The sequence below is a fragment of the Panthera pardus genome, unplaced genomic scaffold (genome assembly GCF_024362965.1).
Source record: "Panthera pardus isolate Hobbes unplaced genomic scaffold, ASM2436296v1 HiC_scaffold_21, whole genome shotgun sequence".
NCBI classification, from domain to species: domain Eukaryota; kingdom Metazoa; phylum Chordata; class Mammalia; order Carnivora; family Felidae; genus Panthera; species Panthera pardus.
Window position 1 is genome coordinate 32,525,027 of NW_026526777.1, and position 15,769 is coordinate 32,540,795.

The window sequence follows — 15,769 nt, forward strand, 5'->3', positions numbered from 1 at the left end:
TTTCTCTAAATTGCTAAAGATTTCTGACTCATTAAAAATGTATTTTTCTCTAGCTCTCAAGCCTTTATTATGCTGGTTATCTTACATTTGTGCCCAAGAAGAGTTTCTAATATGAGATAAATTTTGAAATATGTTAATTTTTCCTCCAGGCTGAAAAAGGAATTGGGGAGTATAGATTTGTTTACTGGGATGCTCCAGTGCCTCTGCTGCTTTGCTTCAGTAACAAGACTGTCACGTTAGCACAAAAAACAGCACTTCATTCCCACTTCCCCAGCTTGGTAAAGAATTGCACCACCGACCCTCTCTCCCCAGAACAGTGGTTTTTTTGAGCTCCTTTAAAGTCAAAATCTTTAAAAATCATATAAGAATATTAAAATTTAATTATTGTCATCCTCAGAGTGTTGATGGATTGATGGCAATTAAATATTTATGTAACATATGTCTAGACCACTAAAGGCATTTAGAACACTGACCGATTAATAGCATAACTTGTTTTGGATTTTTAGATTAAATGCCAGAAATGCACGGACTGGTGAAGAATTAAAGACCTGTGAAAAGCATACAATTTGTCTCATAGAGGAAAGATACATTGTCTACTGGCCATATATTTAAGTTTACTCTGTGAATCTGATCAGAACATATTCTTTATATATACATCAGATTCACAGACTATATATATAGTTATATATATTTGTATATACAAACATAAATATATATATATATATATATATATATATATATATATATATATATATATTTGTAAAGAAGCTTACCACTAAGTCTACTCTTTATATTTTGTTGCATTTTTTTAACGTTTATTTATTTTTGAGACAGAGACAGAGCATGAACGGGGGAGGGCAGAGAGAGAGGGAGACACAGAATCGGAAGCAGGCTCCAGGCTCTGAGCCATCAGCTCAGAGCCTGACGCGGGGCTCGAACTCATGGACCACGAGATCGTGACCTGAACTGAAGTCGGCCGCTTAACCGACTGACCACCCAGGCGCCCCTATTTTGTTGCATTTTTAAAACCTTTATTTTATATTGAATTGTATTTTAAAAATCAATGTGGTGAATGTCCATTTTCATTTAACAATATTATTCACTGAAGCCCACTTAAGACAATAGATAATTTCTTTAAATGGACTTGATTTCATATTAAGATGGTTATTTGAAGGTCAGAACACTTTGAAAAAGCTTAGCAATTACAGTATCACAAAGAGTATCAGGAAGTAGTTTTGCTACTTAAAACATTTATCTTATAACCTGTCACACTACTTTAAGATTGGGTCGTAAGGGGACACCCGGGTGGTTCAGTTAAGTGTCGGACTCTTGATTCGGCTCAGGTCATGATCTGAGTTGAGCTCAGATCATTGGGCTCTCTGCTGTCAGCATGGAACCTGCTTCGGATCCTTTCTGTCTCTCACTCTGCCCTTTCCCTGATCTCTCTCTCTCTCTCCCTCTCTCTCTCTCTCTCAAAAATAAACATTAAAAAAAAAAGATTGTGTCCTAAGGACTAATAAAATTCTTGCAATTATTGATGATTTGGAGGGAATATTATTACTGATCTTGATAATTATGTATATCCTTATTTTAATAAATTTTATCTACTTATAATTTATAAGAAAATTGTGGAATCTGTGCTATGGAATTATGTCTATGATTTTTTTGAGATTTCCAATTATGTTATTTATGATTTGGTGTGATTATTTAGCATGTTTAGTTTCAGGTTTTAATTTTCACTTCTGGAATGAAAAGCAAAATATTAAGATTTATGTAAAAAGCATCATCTTAATGCAAACTCTTAAATTCCTTTAAAAATCTACTTGCAACCTAATGTTATGTTTTATCTGTGGCACTTTCATTGTTATTAACAGTGTTACTTGTCATTACTTGCAATTCCAAACCAATTCTTCCAAAACTAACAATTACAAAGATACGTGTTTACTATTATATGGGTAACTACTAGCCAAGCGACAGTTTACAGCACATTATAGAGTCATAACTTTCCAACAGATAATATTTTTTAGTTCAAAATTACTTCTCTGCAAAGTAGCTAAAAATGCTCTTATCATTTTTTACTTACTATGAAATCCTCCAGAGTTACTAGAACGGAGTGACCATGGACCCACTCCACTTGAGAAAAAAGAAAAAAGGTGTTATTGGTTATTGAATTAAAAATAGAAAAAGGAATTTAGAGAACTGTTGCCTTCAGCATTTTTCTCCATTAATACCACTTCTCAGCTTACTCCTCGGTGTCTGCATTTGGGTGTACATATATAGAATATATACTACAAAATCCATCTATTTTAAAAACAAACATTTTCATGAAAGATAAGTGTCTGTCACTGACAGGATTGTTTGCAGAGTCAGTGATAACACGTGGCATTTTACCAAGTGATTAATTTTTATTGGCTCGATTCACGAGTTCAGTAACACGAAGTAGTTACTCATGCTCGAAAATGCATAATCAGTAAATAGTTTGGGGATTTATCTCTTTTTAGACGATGAACTGTTCCACTCAAACTGAAATGGATGGATTATTTCTAGTAAACATAAAAATGAAAACCTTTTAAAAAGTCTTGTAGTCTTAATCTTTTAAAGCAAATTAAGTCCCTTAAAAGGATGTCTTACTTTGTGCCATTCGTCAGTAATGTATTACTTAAAATTTATCATTTTGCTTCACCTTATTTTTTTCACAACGATACTTAGTCCATCAAATTAGACCACTATAGTTTGATTTATAATGTTATGTTGAAAATCTGTGAAAGTCAAATTTTGCAAGCATTTTAAACCACTTTATTTTCAAATTAACCATTTATTATATGTAGCCGTACATTGTTACCACCTTTTATCTCAAGATAGAATGAAATGCATGATTCTATATGTTGTAATTAGTTACCTTTAAAATCGTGTAAATATAGGACTGTTCACAATGTTTCGGTATACTTCAGTCTTTCAGCAGACATTCATTTCAAGCTATATGTTAAGCATTTGGCAGATATTAAAGATACACACATGAGACAGACAGTGATCCTGTACTCAGGAAACTCAGAAATTAATAGTGATTGAAAGGTGATGGTGGTCGTGGGAAACATGGATTTTAGTATTTAACATTTATTCTGTGCCTGCAGTCTGGGTACTTCGTATCGTTTCATTTAACCCTTACAAAACACTAGAAGATATTTATTATTATTCCCATTTTATAGAGGGGAAACAGAGACTCAGAGACAAGTTTCCCAAGATCATAAAGCTAGTAAGTGGCAGAGATGTGATGTAAGCTTTTCATTCTCCAAACTCCATGTTCATATTTGTTTATACTATCGGAAATTTTTTGAACGCCAAGCATAACGAGACTAAAAATGGGTAATCTGTGGTACCTAGCTCTCAAAATTTTCCAATTTTTATGAAAGCAATTTATACTAAAAAAAAAAAAAGCTATGACTATATATCCTTTTAGGCTATGTCTATTTAAACCCATCTTGCCACCTCTTGGGTCAAAATTAATCTGTAATAATATAAAAGTAGTTAAACCACATTTTGAACTGGAAACTGTTGATTCATTTGTGTCTTAATTTTGGTCTGTAAGAGATTTCTGTTCCAAAGTCTTTTAACTGGTGTAACTTACTGCTATTAAATAGTTAAACCATTAAATGTTAAATTGCTGCCTGAGGAAAACTGTATTGCTCTATAGAACTCCATTAGTTTTGTTCATTTAAATAGAAAACTGTATTTTTTTTTAAACTAGAACAGAGTGTGAGAATTTTTTAAACGTCAAGGTACTTTATTTTAATTTGACTAAATTTGAAATTTTCAGGATAAAAAAAAATTGTAGCCAGGATTAATTCCAGCATGAAAACGAACATTTTATATCAGTCTCCAAATCTTCAAGTCTACGCTTCAGACATCATTTAAATCTTTCTTATGGTTACCCTTTGTGTCTTATGCAAGGGAGGCTTAAAGATACTTTACCTTCATTATGAATGGAGAAACCTCAAAACATTTGTAATATTTTTTTATAATCCAAGAAAGAGAAATTTCAGATGCCATAGATCAACAAAATAGAAAGTAACCAAATGCCAGTAAATAGTACATTCTTTTTCTTATTAATGAAGTAAGAGTCTGTACTGTACATTTTTTATTTAATAAATTAGCTGTTATTTATTAAGTGCCTGCTATTTCAATGTTTGAGAGTTTTCTTGTCACGTACATGTAGATGTGTGTATACATGTACATATATGTGCATATTTTATATTTATGAGTGTCTGATATGAATCTTTTGATATAAGTGAAAATTTAATCCTATGAAGAAAGTGAAAATTAACATATTTGACACTTTTTAATTTCAGTTTATTGATGGTCGACTGGCAAAATTAAATGCAGGACGGGGTTTCTCTGATGTATTTGAAGAGGAAATCACTTCAGGTGGCTTTTGTGGAGGTAAAGACTAGTTTCAGTATGATTATCCATTTTCTGAGTAGCGATTGCCTTGACTTTTGCTCCTGTATCTGATACAATCTACTTCCTAAACAGTTGTATTTTCTTAAACATATAATGTTTTAGATACATTTTTTTCATCTTATAAGAGCTGTGGTATTAACTTATTTCATTATTCAAGGTGTTAAGATGGTCTCATGAATTGGTAGTTGTTTTCTTGGATAATCTCTTAATAGTAGTAGAACGAAATGTCACTGAAATGCAATTAGTTTATATCTTCCTTTAGTATTCTCCGCTAAAAAACCCACAGTGCTGGCTAATACTAAGTAAGAATTAAAGACCTGAGATCATAGTTGAAATATTAGATTGTAATATAATAGAAAACAAAAGATTTGAATACCACAGCTGCTTTTACATTTTAAGTGAGTGTGTTGTTATAGAAGCCTTTACCTTTTTTTTGCTTTGCAGAACACTGCAGCATGAGGAAAAGACTTTTCAGTTTACCATCCCATGTGCTTACACTTGTCACTGTAAAAAGTGCTCACTAACAAATGGAAGGCGTCGTATTATTTTGTATGTGTGAAACATAAGTTAGGTGATATTGCATTTTTATTTAATATAATGAAACTTAATATAATTAGTTACACTATTTGATATGTAAGTATTCAAACAACGTTGTAATTTCTAGGCAGTTAATGACTTACGAACTGGTACTTTGTACGTGATTGCTCCGGTATATAGTCCTGACTCTGGCAGAGAATTTTGCTGGAGTCCTTGAAATGTCGTATGCATTCATTCAGCCAGTATTTGTGCTAAGTATTTACTATGTGCTAGGCACTGTTCTAGATAACAGGGTGAACCAAACAAACAACGATCTCTGGTGTGTTCATTTTCAGCTGGCATAATAGTAATTTTTTCTATTTATTTGTACAAGGTTTAATTTGGGAAAAAAATGTCTTTATGTGTGAATAAATAGTTGCTAGAATTGAGAAATAAAACATGAAAAGACATAGTAATAAGTACTCATCTACACATTTGCCAAAATGTGATTTTATTCTCAAATAAGATTTATTTTTGCTCCATAAAAATACACAAAACATTGAGATAACTTGTTCGTGAAGAGAGGTCCAAATGAACTAAGCATATGGATCCTCCTCTGGTGTAAGTACAGCATTTCATTGAAAGCATTTAGCTTTGGGAAAAACTTAGTTTACTTGACTCAGCAAGTCAACCAAGTGTGGAATCATTCAGCTCCTTGCTTTCCTCAGCTCATGGGTAAAAATTTAGCTTCAATGGAACTTTTGTGTTAAAATAAGGCTTTTTTACTTTTCAACTCAGACAAGCAAAATATTGTCAGCTCATGGACAAATTGCTTGAGGCATCTATTCAGTATTTATATAACTGCTGTCTCATTATTTTTATGACCCGTGGGGCTAGTATCTTCTATGGAATTGAAGATGACATCTTGTGACAGTAATGGGTAGAACTATGATCGTTTTGTATAGTTAAATTCTGTAGTCTTAACCATTGGTCCAGATTCCTCTGTAATAGAATAGAATAGAAGGTAGATGGGTTTTCTGGTGTGAGAGGGGTTACTAACATTGTTCAATAAAGGGCTTATGGTTTAAAAAGAATGGAACATTGATCGCCAGCTGGCATCTGACTTAGAGACTGCTATATTTTCAGTACAATTTCATGCCAACCACTTTATTGTCCCTCCTTAAAATTAAAAAGGTTTTGAACACTTACTTTAGTTTGGTGGGAGGGTGGGCAATACTGATTCAAAAGGAAAGCGTAGTTCAACAAATATTAATTTCAATGTGTACAGCAAGAAAGTATATTAAAAATTGTGCCTAGCTATTAAGTATTATTTTTAATTATTATATTTTAGGTTATTATTTTAGAGATACAGAGAGCTTATTTTTAGTATAAAATAAAGCACAATTTATTAGGACTTGAAATAAAAATGTGAATAATCTAATAAAAATTAGTAATGTTCTTATAAACGATGATATATATATGAAAGAACATTAGACATTTGTCATGTAGACTGCATTTGTAAGAAATAAGATGTCTTTATCATGATATTGAACTATTTTTCAAAGAAGTAAATGGTTATAACTGCCGCTTCTCTCATAGTAATAATTATAATTGTTCCTACTTACTGAATATTAATATGTGACAGAATCTCTTACAAGAGCTCTACAAACTTGATCTCATTTAATCCTCACAGCACCTACGAAATAGTTTGATTACCTATCCCTGTTTTTATGAGGGCACTTATCTCAGTAATTTGCTCAAGGTCACACAGCTAGTAGTGCTAGGATCTGAACTCAACATGTATCTGTCTGGCTTCCAAGCTCTTGCTTTAATAACTATAATATATTGCTTTCTTATGATAGGAGATCTTCTTAATTAGAAGACACTCAGTAAACAAGAGTAGTAGTCAAGACTTCTCTACTGTGATTGGATAAAAGTAAAATTCCTGTCTCTTGATTATCTGTTGAAGATTTTTGAAACATAAAGCCCTAAGAAAGATCACCGTAAGAGAAATCGACATTCATTAAAGCTGAAGAAAAAATTATGTTCCTTTAAGCAAAAATAGTTAGGGAATTTCAGAGAAGCATCTAATTTCTCCCCTTTCTGTGTCATTGCAACGGCTAGTTGCATGCTAGCATATGTGGTTGTGATAAAGTTAATATGAGCGTGGTGGAACCGTGTAATTATTGAATTACACATTCAATCTAGATTCACATTGAATCTAGAACTGTGGTTAAAGACTGAAATGCACACAGATTTCCAAAATCTGTTTGCTATCCTGTGAGTCCCTGTGGTCAGGACTGTGAAGAAATCCCCGTTACTCCCAATTGTTTTTCATGAGACCTTTGTAGAACACTCAACCTTAAGAGGAAAGTAATGTAAATATCAGGAAGTATGTAAAGGGAAGAGTATCCATGGAGGCTAAAAGGTAATAAAAGGGGACATAAGTAGAGCAGAGGATGCAGTAAACACAGATATTGGTCTATGAAAGAGTAGCTAAGGAATACTGAGTAGTTAAGAACATGGAGGTGGTTTTTTGTTTTTTTTTTTTTCATTTAAAATAAGGCTAGTTTTGGGGCGCCTGAGTGGCTCAGTCGGTTGAGCGTCCGACTTCGGCTCAGGTCACGATCTCGCGGTCCGTGAGTTCGAGCCCCGCGTCGGGCTCTGGGCTGATGGCTCAGAGCCTGGAGCCTGCTTCAGATTCTGTGTCTCCCTCTCTCTCTGCCCCTCCCCCGTTCATGCTCTGTCTCTGTCTGTCCCAAAAATAAATAAAAGTTAAAAAAAAAAATTTTTTTTAAATAAATAAATAAAATAAGGCTAGTTTTTAAATCCCCTTCCAAATATTTAAACTTAAAAAAATAGAAATATTTTCAGATTGATTTTATATAGAAGCATGTAGTTATTCTTCATTAGTAGCATTTGTCTCTTAATTACTTTCTGATATATTTCTGATCAGTCTTTTATTTGTATAGTAGTATTTCTTTTTCTTTTCTTTTCTTTTTTTTTTTTTTTTTTTACTGACTAAGGCATCAGAGGAATTTGAAGAGATGGTAGGTGATCTTCAGTTTTAGTGACATTTTCCAGGCTTCACTGAACAATTTAGGTCAATTTATATACTTTTTGAACAGTAACTACAAATTACTAGAATTCAAACAAATACATTTGAAGATGAAGTCTTTGCACAAGGGGGAAACAAAGATATTTTGTCCTTGAGTGTGAGAAAATCACTTGTATGATGAATGAGAACAATGTTAAGAATTTCCTCAATAACACTTATTATTTCCATAATCCATTTACTTTAATGGAAAGACTCAGAGAGTTTTCTGGCATTCACATTAATTTTTTTGAGAAGAAAAACAGCCTCAAAAACATTTTTAAAGAATAATGTGTCTGTCTCATAAATTTTGTAGAAATAGAAGCTTTCAATCTGAAAGGCACTAAATTTAAAGAAACAAATATCATAATTTTTTTTAATGTTTTATTTATTTATTTTTGGGAGAGAGGGCAACAGACACGCAAGAAGGGGAGGAGTAGAGAGAGAATCCAAAGCAGCCTCCAGGTTCTGAGAAGAGCCCAACATCAGGCTTGAACTCATAAACCATGAGATCGTGACGTGAGCCGAAGTCAGACACTTAAGTGACTGAGCCACCCAGGCGCCCCTCTTTTTAAAAATTTTAAATAGGAGTACCTAAATTGTACCACATGTTTCCCTACCATTTTAAGTAGTTTATTTGGGGACTTACTGTTTTCCCCATGCATATAATTCTGGATTATTATTGGTGATTCTGTCAACTGTTTCTTTTCAAAGTATCAGCTTTGAGCAGCCCCTTTTCCTTTCTAGTGTAATTACTTTGAACTGATACAGAAGAAATCTCATATATCTTAAGTTTTATCATATTTTATTTAGCAGTCTAAGAGGTAGAATTTCTGGGCTGAAGGACTATTTAACCAGGAATTCAAATACCCGGATTCTTATTATTCCTCAGTTGCTATCTTTGTGACCTAGGGCCACCTCAGAACCTTCAGTTTCCTCATTTGGCGAGTTATTGCAATAAAACTTGTATGTATGGTGTGTCTGTGATATGCTAGGTACTATACTAAGTAACATTGTAGCAACCAGGTTAAGGACTGGTCCCAAATAGCATAGTTTACAAAGATACAGTGGACTTGAGCCCCCTGATCTATTGGACTCCTCATTGAACTGTGCTTGGAATGTGCTGCTTAAGACACTACCTGCTTTGCCTATTTTAGAGTACAAAAACACAGCTCAAATAAGGTAATGTACGTAAAAACATTTAGTGGCCTGTGAAGAGCTGAATATGAGCTATTTTTATTCCTCACAACTCTAAATAAGATACTCTTCTCTAACTGCGCTGAAGTTTTCTGCTAGCTATTTTCTTTGTAGTTTGGAGCCTTTAAAAAATTGTTTTCTGGATGACAAGTATTCCAAAATGCTAAATAGTTATCACATAGAAGTTAGTGTTTTCTTTCCACTTTCTTAAATTCATTTTGGGAAGAGAATGAAAATAAAACTCTTCCCAGAATACTATAAGTGATAACCAGCCCTTAAATGTGTGATTTCTACCCAACCATTTATAGTAGAGAAGTTAAAAATATATGAACTGATGAGAACTTTGAATAGGTAAGCGTATATGAACAATCTGGATATAGTTATATTGTTTACTTTTTTTGTTAATAAAATCTCCTTAGAAATAAATACAATACAAATACAATAACTTGAATTTTTGTCATTTTGCAAGTGAAATATGATTTCAGAAAAATTGTTCAGGCCAAATACCACCTGGAACTCATAGGTTTTGAACAGTGCACATTTCACTTACACAGGCTATTTTAAGTAGACACTTTTTGCTATAATCATTTCACAAAATTAGAAAAAAAATATTTTGCCATATGTTTTCTTCCAGTTAAGTGCTGTGCTGAGTCGTAAGCGATGTTTTTAGCAATGGGGGTTGTTTCTTGATTTTTTTTTTTAAAGTAGAGAAAGATTTTTAATTACAGGAGTAATTTTAGAGCTGAACACATTTTGCCTGATGTTGGTTAGGAATGCAAAGAGAACAGCTGGAAATAAATTCTTGGGCTGGAATCATTCTGCCTCTGTTTTATGACAGCAAGGTAATGAATTTTTTGAAAGGACACAACTATACACAAGTGGAGAACATGTATGGTGACAGATTTAACTAGATTGATTGTGGTGATCATTTCCCAATGTATCGAATCATTATGCTCTATATCTGAAGCTGATATAATGTTATATCTAAATTATACCTCCATTAAAAAAAAGAAGAGACCTTAATCTGTTTTAGGGATTCTTTGTACCAGATAGTCTTTGAATAGCCATGTTTTTTAAGCATTTAAATGAAGAAGGTACATGAAATCTAAGCCTTGATATATATAAACATTACTTGAGATTGTGTTCTTTTTTTTGCCTTCTAATACCATTTTATTGATTAAATTACTGTACTTGGAACCAAATATATGATTACTAGGTTTTTAGAACTGGTTTTAAGGAGTCCACCTGTGATGAGCACCAAGTGTTGTACAGAAGTGTTGAATCACTATATTGTACACCTGAAACTACTATTACACTGTATGTTAACTAACTGGAATTTGAATAAAAATTTTTGAAAAAAGAATTGGTCAGCATTTGAACTTTCTAATAACCACAATGCCCTGTAGACTAAAACCTTCGTTTGTTTTATATTTCCTTGGATACTATATTTTCAACCTTGGATTTACAACTAGAGAGTATCTACAGAACTATGACTGTAGTTTAATTGCATTAAAGTAAAATTTGCTATCAATTAATGTTGATATTTAAAAACTATAGAATATTTTGTCTTCAAGGTTCTTTGCATTTTTAAAAACAATGTTTATTTATTTATTCTGAGAGACAAAGAGAGGGAGAAAGATTAAGAATCCCAAGCAGGCTCTGTGCTGTCAGCACAGAACTCAACGTGGGGCTTGAACTCCTGAACCATGAGATCATGACATGAGCTGAAACCAAGAGTTGGATGCTCAACCAACTGAGCCACCCAGTCACCCCTGGTTTTTTGCATTTTTTTTTTTAATTTTTTTTTTTAACGTTTATTTATTTTTGAGACAGAGAGAGACAGAGTATGAACAGGGGAGGGGCAGAGAGAGAGGGAGACACAGAATCTGAAACAGGCTCCAGGCTCTGAGCTGTCGGCACAGGGCCCGACACGGGGCTCGAACTCACGGACCGTGAGATCATGACCTGAGCCGAAGTCGGAGGCTTAACCGACCAAGCCACCCAGGCGCCCCGTTTTTTGCATTTTTTAATTCCTTTTTAGTTTTTTCTTTCTCTGTGCACTTGCAATATTATTTTTAAGTGAACCTAATTGCATAAAAGAGGCAAACTTTTTAAAGACAACATAGACATAACACACAAAATATGGTATAAAAGACATAGGAACCTTGGATTTTAAAAGAGACAGCATATTTTTCCTCTCTGAATGCAGCATTAAAACGAAAGAAGATAGAGTGTTTTGACATATTACCTTCATATGTGACTAAAGAAAACTGGGTCTATTCTTGGAAATGCTAATTACCGTGTTTCTAAGAATTAGAGCAGTTTATTCTACAATACTATTGCCTTTTTCACAACATTGCAGATAAACAAAATTTGTTAAAATCCTGGACGTATTAGTTCTTGATGAATTTTAGTTGATGGATATATTTTAGATCAAATAGTCCTGACATCTTATTTTTATATATTCCAGGGAACCCGAGGTCATATCAACAGTGGGTGCATACAGTCAAGGTAATGATAACCCTCCACCACTACTTCTTCCTTCACTCAAAATATATGGAGAAATGTTCACTAAAAGGATGCTGCTTATACTTATGCTATTTATTAGCAATACTTAAAATGTTTGTGTATTTTGTCACATTTTAAATATTTTTATTTTACGCTATTATAGTTTGATATTCATAATTTTAAAATGGAAAGCTTTTGTTCAGAGATAAATGGCTTGATTTGAAAATCAAGATGTTTTTGTCACTTTATATTATATCCTAGAACAAAGGAATTAGAAGGAGAAATAGGATTTGAGAGGAGTTTTATCATTTCTGGTAATGTGTTTTGTTAATACGATTTTATTAAATGTAAAACTCACCTCCAGAGATTTAGACTGTATTGCCCAACCTTAAAACAGTTGATAAACTGTTTGAGTGTATTTCTTTTTTTTTTTAATGTTTATTTATTCTTGATGGAGAGAGACAGATAGACAGACAGACAGAATTTGAATCGGGCTCCAGGCTCTGAGCTGTCAGCACAGAGCCTGATGCGCTCGAACTCATGAACCGCGAGATCATGACCTGAACCAAAGTCGGATGCTTAACAGACTGAGCCACCCTGGTGCCCAGATTATATTTCTTTCTTATCAAGTTTTAACTACATACCTATGATGGGTCCTATTGCTCTAGTCTGCCTAAACTGCAAAGATGAAATGATTTTTAAATCATGTATTATACCAACTAAAGGAATGGAGTAGAGGGTTTACATTTTATCTGAAATGACCATATATGGTATATGAAAGCTTGAAAAGACTAAATCTGAAGTAACTTCTATAGGTCTGTGTTTAATTTGTAAGTAAACCTCTTTTTCTGTGCTATTAATAATGCTTTGTTTTCAGGTTAATCTGGTTTTAAAAATTTTGGAAATACGTCTTTTTGTTTTGTTTGTTTGTTTGTTTGTTTGCAGAGAGGAGGTGCACTGTTTAACACAGCAATGACCAAAGCAACTCCAGCTGTACGGACAGCATATAAATTTGTAAGTTTTCTTATTGATAAAATTTTACATTTTCCTAGCTAACAGACACGTAAATCTAGAATACCTCCCATTTTTTTTCTTTCTTTAAAAAAAATGTTTTTTTAGTGTTTATTTGATTTTGAGAGAGAGAGAGAGAGAGACAGAGCATGAGTGGGGGCGGGGGGGAGGGCAGAGATATTGGGAGACACAGAATCCGAAGCAGGTTCCAGGCTCTGAGCAGTCAGACCAGAGCCTGACGCGGGGCTCAAACCCACAAACTGTGAAATCGTGACCTGAGCCGAAGTCAGACACTTAACCAACTGAGCCACTGAGGGACCCCCCCATTTTTTCTCTAAAAAAAACTTTTTAAAAAATTTGTGGAGTTAATATTGATCAAAGTGAATTCAGTTATTGAAATTATTGTGTAGAAAGGATATTCCCTTCATGTAATTTAAAACCAATTCTTCATTTTATTTCAAAGCAATCAGGAAAATTGTGCACTCAAATTGCAACAGTCCCTAATGAAGTGCCATTTTTAGAGATTTGACTTTTTAATTTATTGACATATTTTAAATTCTCATTGTATACTGAGGTTCAAATAGAAAAAAAAAACAGAAAATTAGGGTAAGTTCTTTTCCCTCAAAGATGCTTGACTCTCCATAATTAAAATTCTTCAGTGATTCTCCATGGCTTATAATAAAATAAAAACAGCTGTATCAATAGCAATAACAATAAACAATTAATAAAATTAAAATCTCTTTAATGTGTTAACTAAGACCCTCAAGACCTAACCCCTTTTGTGTCCTGTTTCAATTCACCCCAATTCCCCGAGCTTACCCTCTCTCTCCAGATCCTGAGTGCTCCTCGTTTCATGAATGCAAGATTTTCTCTTCTGCCTCTGTTCTTACACAATCCATTTCCACTACTTGGGACATTTATTTCTGGGTTTTGTCCACCGAGGAAACACTAATTCATCCTATAAGACTTAGTTTAGGCATTAGTTGTTTCCCTGAGAAAACATTTTCCAACCCCACATTCACAGGGTTTATATACCTCCCAGGTCCTCATAAGACCTTCAGACATACCTCTGTTTCAGCACAGGTTTTCCTGTGGGCATCTTCATCTCTAATATTAGACTAGAGCTACTTGAGGTAGGAGCTAGTAGATTCGTATTCAATGAAGTAATTTTTTAAATGCCACAGGTCATGTATATTTCATATTTCTAAAAAATATTCAGGGCAGTAGTTTTGATTTTATAAGAATTTATCTTCAAATGCTTTCTCAGTAAAGGAAATGATATGATTGAATTAGTAATGGAATAATGTATTTTAATAAGCGTAGAACTTATATTCTTGCTGTGATGTACAATTATGACAAATATGTGTAGCCACCATTATTGTTGAAAAAAAGTCAATTTCAAAGATTACATTTTATAGTAGCACAGCTAATCTACAGAGTTGATTCAAAAATATGGTGCCAAGATTCTGAACTCTTTGAAGCCTTATCATAAAAATAAAAGTAGGAAGGTTTCATCATTTTACCTTGGAAACATCAGCCTCTGCCTTTTGGTTGATTGTTTCATGGCTTTTCTGGAAAACCTCTCTGTGTATATCACTCTATTTCACTATAATACTGGTGGTTTGATTTATATACAGTTTTGAAGAGATTTTAATTTTTTACAATGAAGTAACACTTGGCTGCCATGTGAAACATCAGACTAGCCTTGTTTTTCACATTCATTTAAGATTCTAAAAAAGGTTTCCCAGTCAAGTGCCCTTCATTTAATTCCTTGAGCAAACACTTGAAGTTTTTCCTCAGGCTCAGAGAAAATGTATTGTATTATTTTGCTAAGTATGTGTTTCTTTCCTTAATTTCACTCATATTTTCCCACAAAAACCCAGAAATAAAGCAAACATATTTAAAACTTCATTCATTATTCATATTTCTATCTTTCTAATCAGTATTTTATTTTTTTGCTGAGAACGCTCTTCTGCAGAAGAGTCAAATGTTTCCAGATTAAAAATTGTGCTCTCTGAAAGATTATTCCCTAAATTGATTTCAGGCAATTTAAGGTCTTTAGAATATACCTAATCACTTTCCTTTATTTATCTTATGATCTTGTGATCATGTTGTACATGAATCAAGAAGTCAAAGAGATTTGGGACAAGAAAGCCAATTTGTGACTTTCATAGTTGTATCTAAAACTCATCTTTCCAGGCTGCTCATATTCTGAAATATGAACTCTTGAAATTCCTCTTTTGACCAGAAATTACTATGAACAAAACTCCCAATCTCTGTTGTATGGGTTTAACATAATTTATTTTCTTGTGTTTCTATAGATAGTAAAGTTTTAAAAAAGGAACCGTGTTTTAAACTTTCATTCATTCAGTAAATTGTTTGAGTACCTCCCATGAAGAAGGCCTTATGCTGGTTATTTGAGTTAGAGCAGTGAGTGTGGCAGGTACTGGGAGGGGGAGAGGTACTGTTCCTGCTAATTTCATGTTTGTATCACTGTTACTTTGCTCTGTACTTTGCATGTACTACAAAGGAGCTGAATATATTTTGTTGAAGGAGATAATGACTTTGTCCTATACTTAGAACAGTTTTTCTGTACTTGAAACATTTTTTTCTATGTGTTTTATACTTTTATTTTTCTGTGCTTAGAGGGGCCATAAAGAAAGCTAGAATTAACAGATACACTTTCTTAGAAATCTAAAAAATAACAGTAAAGTGAATACATAATTGATTTGGCTAAAAGCGTTTCTGAGTCAACTTTCTTGTTAGGTTTTTGTATCTTAAATTATTAGCCAAAGCCATTTGCTGGGTGCTTCTCTGTAAAGAATACTTGTTTATTGGTAAATTTCAACTTGGTAGATTGAAAAGGATAGAGCCTGTACCCCATCTTCCAGATCATCTGAAAGAGGTCAGTGGAGGAGGGTAGGACAAGAGATGCGTAAGGGAATCAGTCCATGAATTACAGAACCATGACTGACACTAGATTCA

General features: G+C 33.4%; 1 protein-coding gene across 1 annotated transcript in view; it reads left to right on the forward strand.

Moving 5' to 3' along the window:
• Positions 1-15,769, forward strand: part of DENND1B (DENN domain containing 1B) — a 260,225-nt gene that overhangs the window by 208,311 nt on the left and 36,145 nt on the right. Inside the window, exons 16-18 of the mRNA XM_053909094.1 lie at positions 4,347-4,437; positions 11,736-11,776; positions 12,719-12,787. Of these exons, the coding sequence (XP_053765069.1) occupies positions 4,347-4,437; positions 11,736-11,776; positions 12,719-12,787 (201 nt within the window). The remainder of the gene's footprint in view (positions 1-4,346; positions 4,438-11,735; positions 11,777-12,718; positions 12,788-15,769) is intronic.